This window comes from Glycine soja, chromosome 14 (genome assembly GCF_004193775.1).
Source record: "Glycine soja cultivar W05 chromosome 14, ASM419377v2, whole genome shotgun sequence".
NCBI classification, from domain to species: domain Eukaryota; kingdom Viridiplantae; phylum Streptophyta; class Magnoliopsida; order Fabales; family Fabaceae; genus Glycine; species Glycine soja.
In genome coordinates, this window is record NC_041015.1 from 10,790,927 (window position 1) to 10,817,433 (window position 26,507).

Below are 26,507 nucleotides of genomic sequence, written 5' to 3' on the forward strand. Positions count from 1 at the left end.
GGTGTCAAAATAATGCATTTTAATGGAGGAGAGGAGAGTGCAATAAGTCCTAACTAGGAGAGATGAGTTCAAATTGCTCTTGAAAATATTACATAGGTATCCTCTTAAATATTACACTAACACTTCTTACAAGAAAAGTAAGAGTAATGGTTATAAAATCGGGAGATGCACGTGTAATTATCTGAAATCTGATGTAATTTGCTCTAAAATATAATTAGTTACATTACAAATGAAAAAAAAATAATAATCTGAAATGATTTACGAACAATTTAATTTTTAATTATTTGTGAAATTGTGAAGTAGTGCGGGAAATAGAAAGAGAAAATATTGAAACGGGAGAAAGTGAAAGAGTCTTCAATCACAACGAAGCGAGCTTGAGTCTTCAAACACAGTTTGTTGTTGATGTTTCTGAGGTGTGAAGGGGCTAGGGGCATGGATGAAGATCAAATAGAAGGTTGTGTGAGTGGGTATTTGAAGCAGAAAGGGTTTACGCAAAACGATGACCAACTTCAACTCACCAACACCGATTCATCTCTCCAACCTGATACTATCAATCGCGGCCTGTACTCTCTCTCTCTTTCTCTCTTTCGTTTCAATTTTCGTACATTTTCGTTTTCTTAATTTAAACCCTTTTGCCTGTGAAAATCATGTATGTTATTGGATTAATGGATGAAAGAAATTAGACATAAACTAGCACAGCGTTAGTGTCACCCGCGAAACGGTGGAGCTATTGTCAATAATCAAAGCATACATTAAATTACTTTTATTTTAGGTGTGTGAGTGTTTTAAGTCTTGCAAAAGAAAAATTGATTTAAACTACGCAAGGTCAAGGTATGATATGGCATGGTTGTTAGATATCTTTGCCCTGAGTTTGTGATTAGAAGTTCATCCTTAGGCTGCCGTATATGGAAAAACATTTGTTGAGAGAGGTAAGTTCCTTGATAATAGATCTTAGCATGTCGAGTGATTAGTCTCCGGCTTTTGGTGGGGATACCTTGGGTTCACCCCCAAAAAGCACTTAAAAGACTTAAACCATGTAAGTGTAAATTGTAGTTTTAAATGATCAATGAAATTGTGCAAATTTCAGTGGGTGCAGTTGCCCACCTTAGTGCCTAACATATGAGTTATGTTTCATATTTTGAAGATTCATTGTCTGTTCTGTAAGAAAAGCATGGGAATTTGTACTGTGATGGTGCATTTTTACTCGATAGAGATTTCCTCCCACACTGCCATGCCTTGCTAATCACTTTGCTCATGTAAGTAAATCTAGAGGATGAACTTCAATGGAAATTTATATTGAATTTTATTGTAAAACATGAAGGATAGGTGTGTGGTTTTACTTTTGTGAATGAGGGAGAAAAAAATTAGTGGTTTTCCCAATATTTTTATGTTTTCAATTGGGAAACAATTTTTTTGTTTTAATTAAGATGATGAAAGAGGGCGAGCTCTAGTGCAGCGGTAAAGTTGTGCCTTGGTGACTTGTTGATCATGGGTTCGAATCCGGAAACAGCCTCTTTGCATATGCAAGGGTAAGGCTGCGTACAACATCCCTCCTCCATACCTTCGCATAGCGAAGAGCCTCTGGACAATGGGGTACGAAGTTTTTTTTTAATTAAGATGATGAAACTGCCAGTTAGCTTGCTAGGCCTATTTGAAGTTATTGGAAAAATCCAAGTCCCCACATCAACTAGAGATTAGGGGCAAGATAAAGTATATGTGGGGGACAACCCTCACCTTACAAGTCGGTTTTGTTGGATTGAGTTAGGCCCTTAACCTACATTCTAAGAAAAGTGTGCTTTTAAACCAGCAAAGGTATCTGTTCTTGACATTTTGAGTGTCTCACAATAAAACTATTGCACAAATATGGTTTTGATTTGGATTGTTCTCCTTCAAAAACATCTAGCAAGCATGTAAGCTGTTGAAGAGGGGGTTTACATGTTTTCATAGAACATAGTCATCAGCTTGCCTAGAGCTTACATTAGGTTACCTTTTCAATTCATGTTATTTGTGGAGTGCCTTTTTTTTTTTAATGAAAACCCTTTATTTTGCAGATTGGAGAGAGGTTCTGCTAGATACCATGATGGGTATGGTAGACTAAGATCGTGGGCATACAGATCACTTGACTCATACAAGGTAACATGCCGTTTGTTTTAAGTTCATTTGTGAAATTGCTGTGTTTCAGTTTTTGTAGTTATTACACATTGTTTGCTTCTTCTTCTTTGCAGCATGAGTTGCTGCGTGTGCTTTATCCACTATTTTTCCATTGCGTCATGGATCTTGTGGCAAAAGGGCATATTCAGGAAGGTATGAAATATTTCTACACCCTAACATTTAATAATAATTTTATTAATATAATTATTTTTATCAGATTTTAAAGCTCCTAATGAGGCCATTAGCGCAACATGCATTTTATGCTTCTGTATAACGATTCATAATTCCATTGGATATTCTCAGCTTGAAACTTTTTCAACACCTTTCGTGAAGACCATGAAATGATGCACTCACGAGACCTTCAAAAGTTAGAACTTGTTCTTTCTCCTACTCATTTGGAGGTTTGTTGCTGTCTAAAATATTGTAAAGTATTTTACTGTTTCTGTGTGTTGTACCACACACATAAAACCTTTATTAATAATCTGTAATGACACATAATTAAGGAAACCCAGTAATGAATTTTAATGAGAGAAATCCCTAATTTTAGCTACACAATCAAATTATATCAAAACGTATATTTGACACTCCCCCTCAAGTTGGAGCATAAATGTCATATGATCCAAGCTTGTTACAAATATCGTCAACTTGAGTGCCCTTGAGAGATTTTGTGAGCATGTCTGCCAGTTGTTCTTTGGAGCTAACAAAATCAGTGGTGATTTCTCTTGAAAGTACCTTCTCTCGCACAAAGTGACAATCAATCTCTATGTGTTTAGTCCACTCATAAAAGACCGGGTTTTAAGCAATGTGGAGAGCAGCTTCATTGTCACATATTAGTCTAGTATCCTAAACGTCTCCAAATTTTATCTGTTTGTAGAAGTTGCCTAAGCCATGTGATCTCGCATGCAGCTGTTATACCATGACATGATACTCAGCTTCGGCACTAGATCTTGCAACGGTTTCTGCTTCTTGCTCCTCCATGAGATAAGTTCCCTCCAATAAGGACACAATATCCAGGAGTGGATCTCGTGTCTAATGGTGATCCTGCCCAATCAGCATTAGAGTAACAAACAATTTTGGCATTGCCTTTGTCTTCATATAGCAATCCATGACCTTGTGCATTCTTGATGTATCGAAGTATGCGCATTGCAGCATTCCAATGACTATCAGTCGGGGCTTTTGGAAACTGACTGAGTAGGCTGACTGCAAAAGTGATGTCTGGTCTAGTGACAATAAGGTAATTAAGTCTGTCCACCAGACGTCGATATCTTCCTGGGTCTTCCAATGGCTCCCCCTGACTTGGGAGAAGCTTCACATTAGGATCCATAGGAGTATCACTAGGACAACAATCAAGCATACCGGTCTCGGTTAAGATATCCAGAGCATACTGCCGTTGGGAAATGGCAATGCCAGAGGAGGATTGGGCAACTTTAATCCCTAAGAAGTATTTGAGCGGACCCATATCTTTAATCTGAAATTGACTGTGGAGATGAGATTTAAGGCAAAGAATACCCGCAGAATCATTGCCAATAATAACAATGTCATCAATATAGACAACAAGGTAGATGCAAAGGTCAGATGGCAAATGGATGAAAAACATTGAGGGATCAGCCTCACAACGGGTCATGCCAAATTGGAGCAAAGCAGAGCTAAAACAGCCAAACCATGCACAAGGAGACTGCTTCAAACTGTAGAGAGAACGGCGAAGGCAACAGACCAATTGGGAGTCACCAACTGTAAAACTTGGAGGCTGATCCATATAGGCTTCTTCTTGCAACTCACCATGCAAGAAGACTTTTTTGATGTCCAGCTAGTGAAGTGGCCAATGCTGAACGGCGGCCATAGCAAGAAAGAGACGAACAAAACCAAATTTGGCCACAGGGGAAAAGGTGTCCCCGTAGTCAAGACCAAAAATCTGAGTGCATCCTTTGGCCACCAAGTGAGCTTTATAGTGATCAGTACTGCCATCTAGACCGACCTTCGCTGTATAAACCCAACGACAACCGACAGTGGTCTTGCTAGTAGGTAAAGGGACAAGTTCCCAAGTGCTGCTGGCGTCTAAGGAAGCCATTTCCTCCAACATCGCCTGTTGCCATTATGGATCAGTCATAGCTTCACCTGTAGACTTAGGGATAGACACAGAATTTTACTGTTTCTGTGTGTTGTACCACACACATAAAACCTTTATTTATAATCTGTAATGATACATAATTAAGGAGACCCAATAATGAATTAGTGTTGTTAAAAAGCGGCCATGGCGGCGCCATGGCAGAAAGGCGTCGCGGTTTTTTGAAAAAAGCGGCTGGGGAGGATATGTGCTAAAAGAGAAAATTAAAAGACTCAAGGGAAGTATTAAGACCTGGAATAGAGAGCAATTTGGTGACCCTTTCAAGAAGTACAAGAAGATTGAGGAAGAGTTAAACCAGTTGGAAGCGGACACAACTGACAGACATCTACAGCCCCAAGAACTGTTGACCAGGAGGAAGTTGCAGGAAGAATTATGGGTAGCGGCTCTTTCACACAAGTCCTTAATGAGGCAGAAAGCGAGGTTGAGATGGATTAAAGAGGGTGATTGTAATTCCAGGTACTTCCATTTGTTGATCAATTCGAGCCGCAAAAATAACTGCTTAAACGGAGTGATGATAGACGGCTCATGGATTGAAGAGCCATCAGCAGTAAAAGAGGCAGTGAGGATGTTCTTTATGAATCGTTTTCAAGAATCTGACTATAACAGACTGCGTCTGGATGGGATATGCTTTAGGACCATTGATTGACAGCAAAATGATATTCTTGTGGAGAGATTTCAGGAGGACGATGATAGGACCCAACCAGTTGCAGGAATGCCACATGAGCAGTTGATTCATCATTAGTCAAATGGGCCCAAGGTTTGGAAGGTGTATGCCAGAAAGGGCAAAAAGGGAAATAGTGGCTAGTTTGTTACTAGTGGATGACGTGTCCAGGAATGAAAGAGAGAGGATCTGATTTTTCTTCGTTTTAAGGATGTAGTGGGAGGGGAAAAGGGCATCTGGGATTGGAGGAATATTCTAGAATGTATAGGAGGCTCTAGCTTCCTATTAGGAGCCTTCAGATCTAGGGATTGTTATTCCCTCTTCTGTATTTGCTTTCAACTGATTAGAATTAATAAAGCTTTCATTCCTTATTACTACCCATTTTTCTGTGTTTCCTGTTTTCTGCATTTCTGGTACGTAACAAATTGGTCTGACCTGCCGGATACGGTCGACAACTGAGCCAGTGAATGCCACCTAAGAAGGTGACGTTGCTAGCATTCACGAAGATGGAAGCTAGGGTTGAAGCGTTAGAGACTGAGATCTCAGAAGTGCGATCCGCTCTCGTCAAGGTGCAGAAGTCGGTGACGACAAACCACACTAATTTGATAGCAATGTTGGAGAAATGCTTGGGTAAGTCGTTGCTGGTTGATGAAGGGGATGTGAGCTTCTCTTTTAACGGCTCGCCGGCGGTGACAAAAAAGAGGGACCCACATAGTACTGTTGTCAACAACCTTTGTGGAGTTGCATTGACGGAATTTCGTCAGTCCGTTAAGAAGGTTGAACTTCCGGCCTTTGACGGTGAGGATCCGGCGGAGTGGATTTCACGAGCCGAAGTATATTTTCGCGTTTAGGACACGACACCGAAGGTGAAGGTGAGTTTGGCGCAGTTGAGTATGGAAGGACCAACGATTCACTTCTTTAACTCTCTCATCGCAGTGGAAGAGAATTTGACATGGGATCGGTTGAAGGAGGCATTGTTAGGTAGGTATGGTGGTCACGGAGAAGGAGACATTTACGAACAATTAACAGAGTTGAAACAAGAAGGGACGGTGGAAGAGTATATCACTGAGTTTGAGTATTTAACTGCTCAAATACCCAAACTCCCTGAGAAACAATTTCTGGGTTATTTTTTACATGGGCTGAAAGAGGAGATATGCGGAAAGGTTCGGAGTTTAGCCGCCATGGGTGAGATAAATCGAACCAAAATTTTGCAAGTAACGAGAGCGGTGGAGAAAGAAGTCAAGGGAGGTGGACTGGGCTACAATCGTGGGCCTAGAGCGGGTAGTGGATCTTTCCGAACCGGGTCAAGAAGAAATGGGTCTGATTGGGTCATGGTGAAAGGGACAGAAGTTGAATCAAGTAGGGGTGCAAAAAGTGGAGCTAATGGGCCATGAAGTGATAACCCGGCCCAAGGTGATAGGAGAAGGAGTGGGCCTCGTCAAAGAGGGTTTACTCACTTGTCTTACAATGAGTTGATGGAGAGAAAACAAAAGGGGCTGTGTTTCAAATGTGGGGGTCCTTTCCATCCCATGCACCAATGTCCCGAAAAACAATTGAGAGTTTTGGTTGTGGATGACGAGGAGGATGGAGAGGAAGAGGCCAAAATATTGGCGGTGGAGGTAGAAGACACTGAAGACGAAGAGAAGGGAGAATTCAGTGTGCTTAACCTGCATCACATAGCACATGAGACTCCTCACACGATCAAGTTCCAAGGTCACATTAGGGGAGTAGAGGTGTTAATTTTGGTGGATAGTGGGGCTACACAACTTCATTTCTCGAAAATTGGTGCATCAAATGGAGTGGCCAGTGGAAGCTACTCCCCAAATGAAGGTTAAGTTGGGAGATGGGTTCCAAACCGCAACACAAGGTGTGTGTGAAGGGTTGGAAATGTATATTGGTGATTTTAAGTTGAACCCGGATATGCATTTGTTTGAGTTGGGAGGAATTGATGTTGTTTTGGGCATTGAATGGCTTAATACTTTGGGAGATATGATTGTAAATTGGAAGCGACAAACAATGAGTTTTTGGAAAGAAAAAAAGTGGGTGACATTAAGAGGAAACGAGGGATGTAAAGAGTCAATAATAGCGCTACAGAGCATTTTGAACAAGCCCAAGCCCAATATGCTAGGAGTGTTGTGGGAGGCAGAGAAGGTAGAGCCTGTGGAAGCCCAAAATCCAGAATTAACAAAGGTGGAACAAGCAGAGTTGGAGGAAATGTTGAGTAAGTACGCACAAGTCTTTCAAGAACCGTCGGGGTTACCACCAAGAAGGAAAATGGAGTATGCGATCAATATTGTGGAAGGCCAAGGAGCTGTGAACGTGAGGCCTTACCGTTATCCCCATCACCATAAGAATGAAATCGAGAAACAAGTCAAAGAGATGCTGTCTACAGGGATTATACGCCATAGCACCAGCTCATTTTCAAGCCCTGTCATATTAGTTAAGAAGAAGGACAACACATGGAGGATGTGTATTGACTATCGAGCCCTCAATAAGGTCAGAGTCCCTGACAAATTTCCCATTCCGGTTATCGAGGAGCTATTAGATGAGTTGAATGGAGCTAAGTTTTATTCCAAACTGGATTTAAAGTCCGGTTACCACCAAGTTAGAGTAAAGGAATCTGATGTCCATAAGACAGCATTTAGGACGCATGAGGGACATTATGAGTTTCTTGTGATGCCCTTTGGACTCATGAATGCCCCTTCAACTTTCCAAAGTCTGATGAACCATGTTTTTCGGCCCCTATTGAGAAAACATGTTTTGGTTTTTTTTTTATGATATACTCGTCTACAGTAAGGATTGGAAAACTCATTTGTTGCACTTGGAAGAGGTGTTGAGTCTACTGTCCACCCACAGTCTAGTCGCCAATAGAAAGAAGTGTCACTTTGCTCAAAGGGCAGTAGAGTATTTGGGGCATTTAATAACAGAAGAGGGAGTTGCTGTAGACCCTAGTAAAGTGGCCAGTGTGATTAAGTGGCCACAGCCTAAGAATGTCAAGGGGGTTAGAGGATTCTTGGGCCTCACAGGGTACTATAGAAGATTCATAAAAGATTATGGGAAAGTTGCGAGACCGCTAACTGAGCTTACCAAGAAGGACAATTTTAAATGGGGAGAGGAAGCTCAACAATCTTTTGAAGCTTTGAAGGAAAAACTCACTACAGCACCTATTCTTGCTCTGCCTGATTTTTCTAAAAATTTTGTGATTGAATGTGATGCGTCGGGAGGAGGTGTAGGAGCAATACTGATGCAAGACAAGAGACCCATAGCCTATTTTAGCAAGGCCCTGGGAACACGGAATTTGGTTAAATCTACTTATGAAAAGGAGTTAATGGCGGTTGTGCTAGCCATACAACATTGGAGACCCTATCTTTTGGGGAGGAAGTTTGTAGTATCCACTGATCAAAAGAGTCTGAAACAACTGTTGCAACAGAGGGTGATTAATGCTGATCAGCAAAACTGGGCTGCCAAGTTGTTGGGGTATGATTTTGAGATTGTGTATAAACAAGGGAGATTGAACAGGGGGGCAGACGCGTTGTCCAGAATTAACGAGGGGCTGGAGTTAAACACTATTAATTCTTATGTGAAATGGACGCAAGAAGAACAAGTGCGGGCAGAAAATAAGCAAGATGAGAAGTTACAGAGAATAACGAAGGAAGTGCAGGAAGATCCCATTCTTTGGCCTGGATATGAGTATTGACAGGGTGTATTACTATATGAAGGCAGGTTGGTAATTTCAAACAAGTCTAAATTAATTCCTACACTGTTAGAAGAATTTCATTCTTCCCCACATGGAGGACACTCTGGGTTTTACAAAACCTACAGAAGGCTTGCCGCGAATGTATACTGGGTGGGCATGAAAAGGACCATTCAAGAGTTTGTGAAGGGCTGTGACACCTGTCAGAGGCAGAAATATATGGCATCATCCCCAGGGGGTCTACTCCAGCCTTTACCAATTCCCGCGCAAGTATGGGAAGATATCTCTATAGACTTCATTACAGGCTTGCCCAAATCAAAGGGGTATGAAGCTATCCTGGTAGTGGTAGACAGGTTATCTAAATATTCCCATTTTATACCACTTAGGCATCCTTATACTGCAAGGAGCGTTGCTGATGTGTTTTGTAAAGAGATAATTAGGCTTCATGGAGTACCACTGTCTATAGTGAGTGATCGAGACCCCATATTTATGAGTAGTTTTTGGAAGGAATTGTTCAAAATGCAGGGGACAAAGCTCAAAATGAGTACTGCATATCACCCTGAATCTGATGGGCAGACAGAGGTAGTAAATAGGTGCCTAGAAACCTATTTAAGGTGTTTCATTTCAGACCAGCCTAAGACTTGGATGTCATGGGTACATTGGGCTGAGTATTGGTTTAACACCACATTCCATGCCGCCACAGAGAAGACACCTTTCGAGATAGTATATGGGAGGCCCCCACCGGTGTTGACCAGATGGTTGCAGGGTGAAACTAGAGTGGAAGCTGTGCAGAGGGATTTGCTGGACAGGGACGAGGCTCTGAGACAGTTGAAGAGTCAACTGTTAAGAGCGCAAGACAGAATGAGGAATCAAGCTGATAAAAGGCGTGTGGATAGGAGTTTTGTGTGTGGAGAATGGGTGTTTGTCAAGCTTAGAGCACATAGACAAAAGTCTGTGGTGTCCAGAATTAATGCCAAGTTAGCTGCTAGATATTATGGCCCATACCCTATTATAGAGAAGATAGGGGCAGTTGCATACAGGCTAAAATTACCAGAGGGGTCCAGAGTGCACCCTGTTTTCCATGTGACTTTGTTGAAGAAGGCTGTGGGGAGATATCAGGAGAAAGAAGAACTACCGGACCTGTTGGAAGAACACATTGAGATGTATGAACCAGAGGCAGTGTTGGCAGCCAGGAAAGTGAAACAGCAAGGGGAAGAAGTCAAACAGGTTCTAATTCATTGGAAGGGCAAAACTGTGGAGGAAGCAACATGGGAAGATGAGATTATGATCATAAGCCAATTTCCAAAGTTTGGCCTTGAGGACAAGGCCACATCAGAAGAAGGGGGTATTGATAGGACCCAGCCAGCTGCAGGAATGCCACATGAGCAGTTGATTCATCATGAGTCAAATGGGCCTAAGGTTTGGAAGGTGTATGTCAGAAAGGGCAAAAAGGGAAATAGTGGCTAGTTTGTTACTAGTGGATGACGTGTCCAGGAATGAAAGAGAGAGGATCTGATTTTTCTTCGTTTTAAGGATGTAGTGGGAGGGGGAAAAGGGCATATGGGATTGGAGGAATATTCTAGAATGTATAGGAGGCTCTAGCTTCCTATTAGGAGCCTTCAGATCTAGGGATTGTTATTCCCTCTTCTGTATTTGCTTTCAACTGATTAGAATTAATAAAGCTTTCATTCCTTATTACTACCCATTTTTCTGTGTTTCCTGTTTTCTGCATTTCTGGTACGTAACAGACGAGGTAAAAAGGGCGGTTTGGGATTGCGGGAGTGAAAAAAGTCCAGGTTTAAATGGTTTCAACTTTAAATTTATCAAGCAGTTTTGGCATATTCTCAAACCCGATTTCCTCCGATTTTTGGATGAATTCTGTGTTAATGGGATTTTTCCTAGGGGCTCTAATGCATCTTTCATTGCCTCAATTTCTAAGGTAGCGGATCCACTTCTGTTGAACGACTATAGACCTATCTCATTGATCGGTTGCATGTACAAGATAGTAGCTAAAATACTAGCCAACAGATTGAAGAAGGTCATGCACCTCATCATAGATGAAAGATAGTCAACATTTTTAGAAGGTAGGCACATGCTACACAGCGTGTTAATTGCAAACGAGGTGGTTGATGAAGCTAAAAGGAGTCAGAAGCCATGTATTGTGTTTAAGGTTGACTATGAGAAGGCATATGATTTCGTCTCTTGGGACTTCTTGATCTATATGCTAAGAAGAATGAGATTCTGCACCAGATGGATCCAATGGATAGAGGGATGTCTAAAATCTGCATCCATTTCAGTACTGATAAATGGCAGCCCCTCATCTGAGTTCTCCCCCCAAAAGGGGCTCAGGCAAGGGGATCCCCTAGCACCGCTCCTCTTCAATATTGTTGCTGAAGCCATAACTGGCATGATGTCACAAGCAGTGGGTAAAGGCATATTCAGGGGTTTCTTGGTTGGTCGGAACAAAGTGGAAATCAATGTTCTTCAGTATGCAGATGACATAATCTTCTTTGGCGAGGCTTCTATGCAGAATGTCAAAGCAATCAAGGCAATTCTGAGGACCTTTGAACTTGTCTCAGGCCTCAAGATTAATTTCACTAAAAGCAGTTTTGGAGCTTTGGGCATGTCGGATCAGTGGAAGATTGAGGCTGCCAATTATCTCAACTGTAGCCTGATGTCCTTTCCTTTCACTTACCTTGGTGTTCCTATTGGAGCAAATCCAAGGAGATGTCAGACATGGGACCCTATCATTAACAAGTGTGAGAGAAAACTAGTGAAGTGGAAGCAAAGACACCTGTCTTTTGGGGGGAGAGTCACACTCATACGGTCCGTATTAACATCCATTCCCATTTATTTCTTTTCTTTTTTCAGGGTTCCTAAAAAGGTGGAGGACAAGCTAGTGCGATTACGGAGGAGATTCCTATGGGTGGGGCACATGATCAAACCAAGATAGCTTGGGTCAACTGGGATACAGTGTGCCTCCCAAAAGAGAAAGGGGGTTTAGGGATCAGGGATATTAGCACGTTCAACCTCGCACTGCTTGGCAAATGGAAATGGAATCTGTTCAAGCATCAGAGGAAAATGTGGGCCAGGATACTGGAGTCTAAGTATGGCGGTTGGAGGAGCCTGAATGAAGCACCCTGAGTTCATAGTGAGTCCATATGGTGGCAGGATCTAAAGCTGGTATTTCACCATCCGCAACATGGTCCTGTATTGGATAATGCAAAGTTGTGGAGGGTCAGATGTGGTGATAAATTCATGTTCTGGGAGGACAATTGGATGGGAGGAGCCGGTCCCTTACTAGCCAAATACCCGAGGCTGTATGCTATTTCCTGCCAGCAAAATCACATCATCCAGCAGATGGGAATGTACAGGGATATAGGGTGGGAGTGGGACTTCAGATGGAGGCAATCATTGTTCGAGAGCGAGATAGATATGACTGACTCATTCCTAAGAGATGTCGAATGCTGCATTATTCAACCCCAGAACAGTGATCAGTGGGTGTGGCTGGCAGATACGGCTGGTCAATATTCAGCCAAAAGTGCTTATAGTGTGCTGAGGGGGGAGTCACCCGAGGAGGTCCAAGTTGAAGCTTTTCAGGAATTGTGGAAATTGAAGGCCCCAAACAAAATCTCAGCTTTTGCATGGAGGCTATTAAACGATAGGTTACTGACAAGAGCAAACTTGACATGGCGACAAATTGATCTAGAGGACAATACTTGTCCTTTTTGTAGCAGCATGGAGGAGAGCGCTGGTCACTTGTTTTTCCACTGCAGAAAATTTCTCCCTGTTTGGTGTTTGGTGGGAATCGCTGTCTTGGGTTAACATCAAGGGAGCTTTCCCTTTTAATCAAAAACAACATTTCCTCCAACATGTATCTGCAGTGGCAGGGGGTACAAGAGCTAACAGATGGAAGTGGTGGTGGTTAGCGTTTACTTGGACTATATGGAAGCAAAGAAACAGCATCATTTTCTCAAATGAAACCTTTAATGCCAACAAAATGCTGGATGATGCGCTTTTCCTACTATGGACATGGCTCAGGAACTTGGAGAATGATTTTATCACACACTACAATCACTGGTCTAGCAATCTTAGCATAGTTTTCATTGAGTAGACATGGATACGCTACTAATCCTACACATCAGTCTTCCACATGTAGACTGAAATTGATTTATAGTAATAGTAATACTTTACAGAGTATGCTGCGGATACTACTATTTGTAGCATAAAACTGTAACTTGTAACTTTCGGTACCTCTGGTACTTATTCATTATATATAAAGTATCTTTTGCTGATAAAAAAAAAACAATGATGAAACGAGAGGGAAAGAAATCAGCACTCTAATAAAGAGCAACTACTCCATTTCCAATTCCAATCTTAAAAAACCCTTTGAAGAGTCCATCAGCAGAAAGTCGCAACAAAGCTAAAAGACAAATCTATCCCATAAAAATTGTAGAGGAATAAAGTTATTGATGTTAACTTTTCTTTTCATCCTACTCTATCTTGATATATTGAAAGTTAAGATTTTGTAAGATCTGTTGGCTTTTGACATTTTCATATCAGTAAGCAGAATATATGTTCATGTAAATTTACGTATTGGATAGACTGTGGGAGATATCATCAATGATTTTTTTTCCAAGTTGTTCCAAGACTATTATGGCCAATAGAAAATTTGACTGCTTACACAGAAATTATGGATTTCTTTGGTTAGGTTAATTTGTGAGGGGAGGAAAGAGGAATCTCATTTTTGAAGGAGAGCTGAGGATTTCCTGAGACTTATATAAATAAAAGAGAATATGACCAAATGGTGTAAGGGAATTATTTTATAGTATTCATCTACTATATGATTTGTTTGAGGAGATTTTATATATTTTTGTGTTAATCCTCTGAATGTAAGTATAAGTGAATTAGGAAGCAAGAAATGTAAAGAAAAGAGAAGTGCGAGGGAAGATAACCCAAGAACTGTTTGGCAACGTAATGCTTAATTCAGCAAAACCAAGCCTTTTGCTGCTAGTAGAGTCATTTACATGGATTAAATGACGTCACAATGTTCTGTCGTAAAGTATGTCTATAGACAAACTACTGACCTCTAAATCCTTAATGGTTTTGCTTGCCTGTTGGGAGGGGTCCATAATTGTGTTGATCTGTTTTTCTCATTCTCCTTCTACTCTTATCTGTAGATGGATTATTAGTATTATTTTTTAAATTATGTGTACGTAAAGAATATTTTCTGTTCTACAATTTATATTATGTAATGTTGACCTATTCTTCTGTCTTGCTTAGTGTGTGCAGTGGCATTCCAACTGCAACCACATTGCTACTGGCTCCAGTGACTAAACAGTTCGACTATGGGATGTGCAGAGTGGGGAATGTGTTTGGGTTTTCATTGGTCACAGGAGTATGATTTTATCTTTGGCAATGTCTCCTGATGGCCTCAATTTGGCATCTGGTGATGAAGACGGCACAATCATGATTTGGGACCTCTCTAGTGGCTGTTGCATCACGCCTTTAGTTGGTCACACCTCATGTGTCTGGTCACTCACTTTCAGGTGATCCCTACAAACAACCCCACTCAACTTTTCAACTTGATCATATAAAGGAAATCAAAGGTATTTAAGGTTGCTATCAACTTAACATTACTGCTGTTCTGTATTGTTGGATGTGTCAGTTGTGAAGGTTCTCTTCTAGCATCTGGATCCGCGGATTGCACTGTCAAGTTTGGGGATGTAACTACAGGTATAAAAGTTCCAAGGAATGAAGAAAAGTAAGCGGTTTATCTTACATGAAAACATACAACTATCTTGTTAGGTATTGTCTTTTCAAGGAGTGCTAGAAACACACTTTTTCAAACACTCTGATTAAAATTTATTGAAAGCTACAAAATCAGGAAAAAGAATCATTAGGTATAATGTAAGGCCCATAGACTTGTCATTTTTAATAAATTTTAACCAATAAGAGAGTGCTCCTAGCATTTTTCTTGTGTTTTCTCACGGAGAAACTAACATGTAATTTTCACATCATTAGAAGTGGGAATACTAACAGACTCAGATCATCGAAAAGCCTGCCTACCAAATCTGCTTCAGTTTACTCTCTCCAGGTAAATTCACTGATTATCTATTTTTGGTTTCATTTTTATCCATTGCTAGCCTTGATTGAACTATATGAGGATTTAATAATTATGTTATTTTGTGTTGTGTTGTGGAGCAGTTTTCTAGAAGGAATCTTCTTTTTGCAGCTGGAGCTATTGCAAAAAGTGGCTGATAGTGTGTCTTCAAATTTCAAAGTGACAATTCTGACTTGAAAACCAAAACTAATGCTGTGTTATACAGTTTCATTTGTAAATTTATTTAGAGTAAATTGAATTGAAATATACCGTCGGCAAGTTTTGTAATTTATTGTAAAATTATTCAGAGATCGGAGGAATTACTTTCTATTCAAGGTTTATTCTCATTTGTTTCTTTAAATTCTCTTATGTGACTTTTATATTCTACTATTGCCCCAAGGCCAAGCGTTGAATCATTAAATGCTAATAGGTAGATCCAAAAGCAGATATTGGTTTGCCTTGGATTTTTAAAATATAGCTCCCATTATAGCAACATAGAATGATACTGTGTTTATGATTAGTTCATATACTAAAATAAGTTCACTATGGTCGCCCACTGGCAATCATTTATGCCAGTTAAAATGTTTTCAGCATACGCAATAGCAACTTAATGTGAAATAATATTCACACATCGATTGAGATTTATTTTCATACATGATGTATTTCGTGAGGTCATCTGTACCATTTGATGCCATAGGATTTTATCAACTAAATTTACGGTTTTGCTCAGAAAATTTATTATTTTTTCATTATATTGTCTTATGGAACTTGAGTTTAATTATTTTTCTCACCATGATCATGGAAGCTTCAGAAAGGTGATATAACTTATATGGTCATGTTTAGCTAAAGTTTTTATGCACTTAATTTTTATGGAAGTTATTTTCATTTAACTTTTCTAAAAGTTAACAGTGTATAAATTTAGTTTATGAAGAAATTTAATGTGTTTTATCTTTTTTCTCTTCTATAAATATTTATGCCGAAGTTTATTTAAATAAGGTTTATATACAGATTCCCAAGAAACTAAAAAAATATTTTAATTTAACTATAAATTTATTGTAAAAAACTATAAAATTAATCGTAAAAGAAATCATTAGCTACAACATTACATGAAAATAAACTGAGCTTTTGTTTCAGATGCCCAAGATCTATCATCCGTTACCAACAATTATTGCATCCATCGTAGGGCCACATTGGATGCAAAACAGATTTTTACTGTAGTAAAAGTATATGTTGTGATTAGAGTCATTCTGAAAAATTTGATATTAAGACACCATAAAACTACAATAATTCACCACCACTCCTAGGTAAGAGTGCCATTAGAGGATCATTAATAAAAAACATCGAACCATGTTGTAGTTTAATAAAACAAGGGACATGAGTGCTTTATGTCAGGTGTCAAGGAAGCGTGTTTGATTAAGGGAATCACTAAACCTCGCATGCATTTTAATGTGCGTTAGGTATCTTTAGTCTTAAAACCTACCGAGTGTGCTTAAGAAATACCCGATTATCAAAAAAATAATGATAACAAGCCAAAAATATTTCATTAGTATTGAAATTCATTTTGTCCTTAGTTAAATGTTATTAAGTGTTAAAAGTTAAACTCTCCTCCCCAGATAACCAAACAAACCTCCAAGCTCCAATATAATAATATTTAACCAACACTTCCACACATCAATTACCACTTACTTTCATTAAGTATTTCCCAATATCTATTAAGATGTATTAATAAGTAATAATCTCGTTTAGTTAATTTTAAAATTGCAACAAAGGAGTGGGTTAACATCACCAGATTCAAATAATATAAAAAAATATTAATAATACTCTTTTAAATATATTCTATATTATTGATTAAAATTTATTGAGAATCATGAAATTATATAAATTCCACTCATTTAATGAATTTCATAATTTTGTAATTTGAAATAATTTTTTACAAATAAAATTAAAGCATTTAAAGTCTTCTATTTTGTAAAAAAAAAGCGTATTAAAGAGCATGATATTAATATTCTTCCAATCTAGAACAATTAAAGCTGATACCTTATACCAGCTATAATAATGACATGAGCGTTGCAACCACATTCAACGGCAAAATTTGGCATTCTGAGAGACTAAAAAGCTAAAGCAACAATCGGTTAATCTCCCTATTTTGGGCCTTCTTATTTGACATTAAAATAAGGATAAATAGTTATTTTTGTTCTTAAATATGTAATGCATTTACAAATTCATCTTCAAAAGATGAAAATTCAAATTTTAGTCTCCAAAAGTAAAAAAAATACGACAAATTCATTTATTCATTAACTTTCGTTCGTTACCGTTAATGTAAGAACCTATGTAACTACAAAGAGGAAAATGTCACAAAAATGATTACCAACATGACTGCTGAATAGATTGAACTAAAATGTCATTAAATTTCTATTGGACTAATTTGTCAGACCTCAAATTTCATTTCATTTAAGGGTAAAATATAATTTAATCTTCATCTTCTTTCCCTTTTTTTAATCCTTCCTAGCATAACATTACAATAAACACTTAAAAAATAGAAAAGTAAACATAAGTTAAAACAAATATTATCATAATAAGCATAATTTTCATTAATAAACATAATCTGTCTATTGTTATGAAATTTTTAATGTGACAATATTTTATCCAAAATATGAGACTTAAATAAAAATGTACAACTACTAAGTTAATCCTTACAAAAATAATATCCAACTTGATTTTGTTACTGCCTAATGTTATCATAATAGAAATTTTTCAAAATAAACATTCTACTAGTGTACCACAATAAACATTGTAACAATATACCAATCATTACAAATTTTTCAATCACAAAATCTGGGATCAATTAAATTATATTTTACCCTTAAATAAAATGAAATTTAGAGTTTAACAAATTAGTCTAATGAAAGCTTACTGATATTTTGATCCAATGAAAACTTAGTGACATTTTGGTCCAATCTATTCAACAGTTATGTTGACAATCATTTTTGTGACATTTTCGTCCCCCTGTTACGTAAGCTCTTTCATCAATAGTAACGAGCGAAAGTTAATGAATGGATGGATTTGTCACACTTTTTTTACTTTCAGGAACTAAAATTTGAATTTCCATTTTCGGGGACAAATTTGTTATCGATCTACACATTCAGGGACGAAAATGACTATTTACTCTTAAAATAATTTCCCTCATATAGGACAAATCTATTTTGAGTAAAGTAATACCTTGAATTATAACTTCTTGTTTAAATATCATGGATCGAACCCTAAACCTTAGTTAAAGAATCCAAGTGTCGTGCCACTTGTGACATCATATATAAAACCCTTTAAATGCATGTGAAAAGAATACAAAATGTTCCATCAAATAAAAATTGTTTATCCATGAACCCTTTAAATACTAGTTCGATTAAATTAAATACTAGAACTAGTATTTAATTTTATCACATTCAATTAAATACTTGCTCAAGCCACCTATTGACGCTCAATAACTACAAAATATCTCTCCAAAAGTTTGACTTAGTGGCCTCTATGCATGGATGCATTCATTCTCTTACTAAAGTCCAAATTATGGCCATAAAAAGCCTTTATGGATGAGAAGTATTTAGGATAAAAAGGTTACCTTTTCTATATTTTTTTATATTATTCTTAAATTAAAATTAAAATTTTCGTCATAAAATATTCATAATAAAAAGTTTACATTAAAAGTCATCATATGTTATTGAAATAAAACTCGAATATTAATTTTAAAATAGCACCCAAAATACCAATAGAAATGCAATAAGTCTTGTCCTTAAAACAATGTTCAACACCTAAACCTTTCCCTAAGAATATAGCAAAGAGTCTTATATCACTAAGTAAGATTGGTTACATATATAGATTACACAAAAACATTCAACTAAGTTAAATACTGAAGTTTAATTCAGGGATGTTATTTACCTGAACTCCCCTTAAGAACTTTCTCTAATGTGCCTCTTGATCTCCTTCACCTCTACCCAAAACTAATATCATGCAATTTACTATTCTCAATATCAGTGCCTCTCGATGCCTTCTTTATTTGTATCCAAATCACTTTAGTTGATTTTTTGTAATCTTTTCCTCATTTCCTCATTTGGTGTTACCGATTTCTCCTCACATGTAATCCTTTTGTATGTTGTCTTTTCTCGAGTAGCCTCATCCATTTTAATATTGGTGTTACTCCCTCTTTTTTCCTCTTGTGCCTTTAAAACCGAAATAAGAAAGGAGGTTTTAGGCCTTCTGCAGTAGCCTAAATAAAACTCCCCAATATAACAAACATGCATGCCTACACATACAAATATAGTCAAATTATGATTACAACCATAGCCATTATTATTGGAATTTGGAATACCTTAACAACAAAAATTGTCTAAATTGATCATAAATTGGACATCAACTTTCAAGTGCAGCACATTATCTAATTGCTCAAAATCTAACACCTGAAAACATCACAAAAGTTTTGCAGTATGACACGGTTCTAAGACTAACTAGCAGAATCTTCCACGGCTCACTAGCACATATATCGAGTAGGAGCTTTAAACAAAACCCAAAATATAACATAATTAAGAAGACCACACCACAAGCCAGACACAATTGCTTAATAATCCAGCAAGAAATTGATCAAAACAAACAAAATCTATTAATGTGAAGAAGAAAAAAGAAGCAAATTAAGAAACAGACCACCTAATCCTATACCAAGAAGCAACAATTTTCGCTTATGACATAGCAGTATAACTAAGACAGATTAATACACACTATTCATCCCCAAAATTTTCAAGAAACTGACTATATGAAAGATGCAAATATACTGTGTAGATTGCATACAAGCAGACTAATAATTAATCAAGTAAAACATAAGCTATTAGCAAGAAAGAGTATAAAAGACTAATTTTCAGACACAATTTTAAGAGAAATTCCTTAATAAAGATCAAACTGCAATTTAGAAGTTTTTTTATATCAATATAAAAAGTAAAAATGTCTTGCATTACCAAATATACTTAATATCTGAGTAGAAGTTATATATATGCTTTCAAATAAATTAATATACTCATCAACCAAATTAATGTACAATATCATATGTAAAATTATAGAACATATTGAAAGGTTTCCAGTGCATTCACTAGGGTAAAACCCCTGGAATAAAAGGTGAAGATGAATTTGCTATCCAGACTCAAATTCACATGTGTATTCATTTATGTTTAAATTCTTCTTTGTTGGAGTATTTCTATGCATAACAAAAAGTTGTGATGAATGACTTATTATTATAAATCTTATTTTTATTATTATTTGATATGGCCTCCTCACGTTCATTTGATCAGCTGCCTCATCTTGTCACTACCTCAACTAAAGGAAACTTCTGATGTTGCTGGCTAGACCGAGCTTTTACCTAATGACAGCAATACCAAGGATAAAAATTATAGAACATCACTCATCATGCAGTCACAACACCTCAGTTGCAGTGTTTGCTGAAAATCGGTTAACTTCATTTAGACATGTACAAACAAGACGACTAGAAGCATCAATGAGAAGAGTAAATTATGGTTTTAATTAGGCCTGTAAAAAAAAGGGACAAGGTGACAAATTAAAGGACATCAGAAGAAACTGTTAAGAAAAACCTTATAGTGAATATTAATATCTTTAAAGATATGGTCTATAATTAAGCCTAAAGACATTAGGTGATCCATGAAACTGAGCTCACTTAGTGGATAAGACTTTTGTTGCTGTTATTGTTTAGATATATTATAAAAGCATTATATATGATTGTAAATATATATAGTTACATCAGTATAAAAAAATCATAGATAATTCTTCAGAACATAATTAAGATATTGAGATTTGAAACATTGATGAAAAGGAAAATATGTCAAACTTCTCCTACATCAACAAGCCTTTCATCAAAATTACGGTTGTGATTGATGCATAACAACAGATGATCACAAGAGTCATAACCTAAAATTAATAATTTCAAAATTCAAAAGGTTATTACTTTCTGGATTACAAACTAAAACCAATCACAAACAATTATTAACACAATATACACAACTAATTAATACAATTGTATTTGGTATATTAATTGATAACATAATAAGCAATTAGGCAAAGAAATAGAGCCTTTAAATTTTGTTGATTGGGAATTGACATGAACTTAATTTAGATGTGAATAAAATAGTGAAAATCAGGAGCACAGCGCGCATTTCCAGGTTGATGGCAGAAAAACATGCATAAAATTAAGCAACGAACATTCTGAATTGTGAAGAAGTGACATTCATTCATTTCAGAAATTTTACTAATTAAGAATAATTAATAGAACAAAATAGTACTGAACTAGATTTCTCAAAAACTGAACCTATAATATAACTACTGCAATCATTAATGAAATTATATTGACCACAACCAACAAAAAGTACTCAATAATTTCCAATGCACACACCATTTACTATATATTGTAGATGTTGTCTTTGTGCTGACTGCTGACCGGAGTATGTATATTCATATTATCATAATCAAAAGATAACTATAAAATACAACTGCAAAAGATTGCTGATACATTACAGATAAAGGTGCAATGCAAGAAAAAGTAATTACAGAAAAAATATAACAAAAATAGTCTTGCATCATTTAACGACTTTGACTGCTAATCTCTTTATCTATCAAGAAAGTGCATGAACAAAATAGAAATATAGACCATCAATAAAAGTATAATATAAAAGTTGCATGAATTAGTCAGTTACCTTAACAACATCAATAGACTCTGCTCCATTCATTGTCCAGCATTTTAAATTAATTCTTCCAAGGCTTTTAGTATTAACATGATCAATGTCCAATAAATTCAATCAACTTAAAATCATGAGATAATTGATGAATTCACTCTTTAAAACAGCAGTAACGTATTGTTAAATACTAATGTTAGTAGCTAACTACTACCCGTCTACCATTTGTATTTTAGTAATATATCAAACTGAATTTTTATAACTAACACAAGAACACCTAAAAATAAGGTGATAACTACTGAGCAAAGATTCTTTTGGACTGCTTACAGAACATTTTCAATGACAAATTAAAGCTTCCCGTATGATATAGACACTGTAAACATGCCAGTACTCATCCAATATGATGATAGAAGAAATTATAACAAGTATAGAATTCACAGTTATAAGATAGGAGTTATGCTAGTGTCCTTAATTATATCAACCAACAAATACTTGAAATTTAATTTCTTAATCCAAATTACATACTGCTGATTATAAGAAAAACACAAAGCTACCAAAATTATTATTATTTTTCAATATCACATGTACTACACTAAAGCTCATAATGTACTACGAAATTAAAATTCCAGTCAATGCTTTCATATCAGCATCAAACCAGAAAAAAAATAAAGCAACAGCTTGTTCATAGAGAATACATCATTTATCAGTTTGTCAAGATTAAATACAGTAAATTTTCTGGGCCCAGGAGTTCATTTCCACTTCATATTAGATCACAACACACATCCTCGTCCCTATTCTCTATTTATAAGACATGGTCATCTTTTTTCTCTTATTATAAGATTTCATTTCTCTCTTGTGCATTCATTATTTTTATTTTTTTTATTAAAATATCTTGAATTATTTTTTTTTCTCTTCTATGGAGATTGGAAAAGATGAGTAGGTTCCCAACAAAGTTAAAGATATATCTGAAAAAAAATTATAATTATCGACAAATTTAATATTAATAACTAAATTAATTAACTTTCTTAATAATTATAATTAGGGACGACAGAAGTATATAACAAGAAAAAAAGCCAAACTATTGTCAAAAGGCAACTTATAATAAAGGAAGTAATTATTTGCTAAGTTTAAATGTTTAGCTAACTGTATGCCTATATGGTGTCAGTCTATCCTAAGCACACGTATAAATGATGAGGGTTGTGTAATAAGGCCCTCAATAGTCAATATAAAAGTTGTCAAATTCCCAAATATAAATTACTCACAGCAAATTATATGTGTTCTAATACCAGGGTAGGTAAGGAATTTGATTTAAAAAAACTTGTAAGGATTAATTGATCTCAAAAAAGAAAACTCAATAAGAAAAATAAGGCTGCAGATTGGTTATATAGGATACATTATTTATCAGTTTATGGTGATCGAATACAGAAAATTAATGTCCTACACTAGAACCATTAACACATGCAGTATCATAATACATAATAATAAAAAAAATTAATCCATTAGACTGTTCACTAGACTTCTGTTTTCAAATGGGGTATTATTCTGACATTTCTGTGTAATGATAAACCCTATATTTATCACCCTAACTATAGGGTTGCTTCAATTCCTTAGAATCCGACCACAAAACTCTACTGTTTTAGATATTGTAACAAATTAAGCCACATACTGTTTCAGGTGAGAACATCACAGCAAAAAACCACACCTCATGGCCCGCATGCTCTATATACTCAGAAAAAAAATATGAAATGCTATTAACACAGGAAAGCGATAATATAGCTAGCTAGCTAGAGTGCTAGACGCTAGAAAGTGAGCAACACGACCTGTGTGTGGACCATACTATATAACGTGAATGGTCCCTGCCACTCGCTAGCATACAAATACACATGTATAGATAAAAACAAGTTGCCCCTAAAGATCTGCACCTTTATCAGGGCACCTTGTGCAAGGTTTAATGCTATCAAAAGTCAGACTTATCCATTTTGCAATGACTAGTATATACTAAAAAATATAACAAAGCCAATCTATGAACATGTTTGTGCGTGTGTTCAACTAATAATAGTAGTAGTTAAAAGTTAAAACAAAATAAAAGCATACTTATATGCAAAGAACCAATTAAAGCCATATATACCTTTTTTTCACTATTGAATAATAATGAAATATATAATCATGTAACCTGTTTCAGTAAGAGACGTTTCTCATTACCTCCATCAAAATGAGAGAGAGAGAGAGAGAGAAGATGATGTGGTTTGGTTTTGGTTCATGCAGCAACTTAGTAGACTTGGAGAATTTTCTGGCACATGAAAACCGACAGAAAGAGTGGTGAGCACACAAAAGCAGTGATATAGAATTATATCAAGTGCCTCTTTGTGCTCACTCTCTTCTGTCAATTTCTGTCCAAATGTAAGGAATCAAAAATACCAAGTACACATACAATAGCTTCCAATGTATGGAAAGTTCAAAGAATCACAAACAAAATGTCTTACAAAAAATCCAAAGGAAAAGAACTGATAACTAGGTCAGATCTGAGGGAGAAAATGTAATATCCTTTAATGGAAAACATCATGAAATATGGTGGTGATAAAAAAAAATGGCAAATCTAGGATCTAACATGCATGTTCTTAAAGGAACAAATTTTTCTGAGAATTTTAGGGTTTATAACCAATAACCTGAGATACAGAGAGAGAGAAACAAGCAAAACAAACACCATGGAAGATGCATCAACAGATGAGGAAGGTAGATCAACAAAGAAGAGGAAAAGATTTTGAGGATAAATTAAATAGAACCAAAAAAGACAAGAACCATAAACTCCAACCAAACCATGTTGGGAAACACAAAACTCTCTCTCTTCATCTCTGACTTTCTGTACATTGAGTCAGAGAGAGTCATGCAAAACGTATAGATGACAAGTAGCTACTTAGCCAGATCGGTGTGACTGATCTATGTGCATGAAGGTGTGTGAGATGTAATATCTGAATAAATTTTGGGGTGGGAAAAAACGAAGAGAGAGTGCAATGAGGTAAGGGGCAAAGCAAAGTTGCACCTAGTTAACTATCTTATCCTATCCATTCATCCAACAAGAAAGAAGAATGAGGATGAGAGGCCTTAGCTTAACCCAACCCAAATGAAAATGGAGCAGCCTTTTGGTTGTGGTTTGTGTGGGAGAGAGGGTGGGAGAGTGATAGAGATATAGTAGTTTAATGCTACACTCACAGGAAATGCCCTTTGGCTTTCCCCACTTAAGCAAGCAAGATTATGATTGTTATCATCACCGTACCCCGCCAACCCCATTGTCTCTCTCTTCGGTTTTTGGGAAGACAAATAAAACGAACACCAAGCTTTTGTCGACACATAACCACATTTAATTTGTTTATTTTGAAAAATTAGTAGTATTATCATTCAGGGTAAGTTACGTTTTCAGTTTCTCTATTTTTTTGTGAAACTTAAGTTTAGTTGTGGAACTTTAATTTTAATCAAATTCATCCTTCAACTTTACAAAAACAGTGATTTTGTCGTCCTTCTTCAAGATAATGTTATATGTGAGGAGGGACCAAAACAACTACTTTATAAAGTTCAAATCAAATTAATCATAATTAAAGTTCAAAGACTCAAATTATTTTATTGAAAGTATATAGAAACTAAAAACATATTTGATCCTATCATTTATCATTTTTTTTTCTTTTATCTTGTTGAAAAAATAGGTTATGTATTGAATGTTTCAAACGATTTTGTATTGTCATTAAATGATAAACTATTGTAAGATAAAGAATTATTCATGGATGTGCCAATAAAAAAAAACTCATTTAGTGATTGACCATTAGTCCCTTAAAGGATGATAAATTTTAATTTATTTATTGAAATTAATTTATTTATTGAATGTGTAAAAAGAGTTACAATTATATCATGTTGTAATTATATCGTCATTAGATTGTAATGATTAAGTACTATCTATGGTCTTATATATAAGTAATATAGTACAAATTATGAAGACCAAAGAAATTGGTGATCACATTTAATATTACTATAAATTTAAATTTTATTCTTAAAGTGTTCTTAAGTTTAAATGTTATAAGTGATTGTTTCATTTAATATTAATACTCATAGTCTAATAAAGGAGTGTCTAGTAAATAGAGTTAACAATAAATTAAGGATATAAAAGATATTTAACTTTAAATAAGTTTGAAAATTAATCATCTGTTTATAATTAGGACCAAAAAATGTATCATTTATTGCTTAGATATAAGACTAGAGGTAATATTAATTTGTCATTAAGTTATACATTTGCACGTAACTCTTACACTTTTTTACATACTCAATGATTAAATTAAATTTTTTATTCTTTTCATAACTAAATTATATCATAGTTTATATATTCAAGGGTCAAGAGGATTATTTATTGATAATCTTTTTATTGATTGAAAATATAATTCTACTTTATATTATCAGCTTATAGTTATTAAACTTTCTTATTTTCATTTATTTATTTCATATTTTTCTCTTTTTTTCTTAATTTTTCATTTCAGTTTAATTATTCATTTGGTGTTTATAGTTGCAATTTTATTTTTAACTATTTAGGCTCTTGTTGTCTAAAGTTGCCTAACTTAGTTCCACCCAAATTTTTTAAAATCACTAAAAAAATTAGAATTGGTGGTGTGAAACTGCTAACAAGAGATTTTAACATTTTTCAACTGGCATAAATTAAAAAAAAAAAAAAAAACAAGCAAACAAGATTGTATTGTGGTGATCCATCACCCATGGCTAGGGCAAAGCCACGCGCAATAACTTTCTTGAACAAGTTGAGAGTCTTGATGGCATTGGGTGTGCTTGTATTTTGTTTTTTTTTTTTTTTTTTGCAGTTTTATACCGCCCGTTTTAGTCTTATGGCAGTTTTAAAAGATCTAAATATAACTGTGCTAGGTGACTTTAGATCACGAAAACTAAAAGGATAAAAAATTGTAATTATATGGAACAAAATAACATATTTTAAACTATAAAAGAAAATTAAAAAAAAAGTTGTTTCAACCTTAAGGACCAAACTAGCTCGCTCCACACAAGAG

General features: G+C 35.9%; 1 protein-coding gene and 1 long non-coding RNA gene across 7 annotated transcripts; one reads left to right on the plus strand and one right to left on the minus strand.

The window, feature by feature from the left end:
- Nucleotides 1-283: 283 nt before the first annotated feature.
- On the plus strand, nucleotides 284-15,095 carry LOC114383259 (transcription initiation factor TFIID subunit 5-like). Of its 6 annotated transcripts, none has more exons than XR_003660441.1 (9): nucleotides 284-563; nucleotides 1,145-1,256; nucleotides 2,052-2,133; nucleotides 2,226-2,304; nucleotides 2,455-2,552; nucleotides 13,915-14,180; nucleotides 14,300-14,395; nucleotides 14,656-14,728; nucleotides 14,839-15,095. XR_003660441.1 is itself a non-coding variant. In XM_028342886.1 (8 exons), exons 5-8 carry the CDS (start codon nucleotides 14,032-14,034, stop codon nucleotides 14,890-14,892), a joined length of 372 nt encoding a protein of 123 aa, XP_028198687.1. In that variant the 5' UTR covers nucleotides 288-563; nucleotides 2,052-2,133; nucleotides 2,226-2,304; nucleotides 2,455-2,552; nucleotides 13,915-14,031; the 3' UTR covers nucleotides 14,893-15,095. The 6 variants fall into 6 exon arrangements, 4 of the variants coding, with proteins under 4 accessions (XP_028198687.1, XP_028198684.1, XP_028198685.1 ...); XR_003660440.1 differs by lacking the exon at nucleotides 1,145-1,256 and adding an exon at nucleotides 13,343-13,440; XM_028342886.1 differs by lacking the exon at nucleotides 1,145-1,256 and having other exon boundaries at nucleotides 288-563.
- Nucleotides 15,096-18,443: 3,348 nt separating this feature from the next.
- On the minus strand, nucleotides 18,444-24,741 carry LOC114385349. The gene is made up of 2 exons (XR_003660861.1): nucleotides 23,120-24,741; nucleotides 18,444-19,028 (listed from the first exon to the last, which is right to left on the minus strand). It is a non-coding gene; the product is annotated as an uncharacterized LOC114385349 (long non-coding RNA).
- Between the last annotated feature and the right edge of the window lie 1,766 nt (nucleotides 24,742-26,507).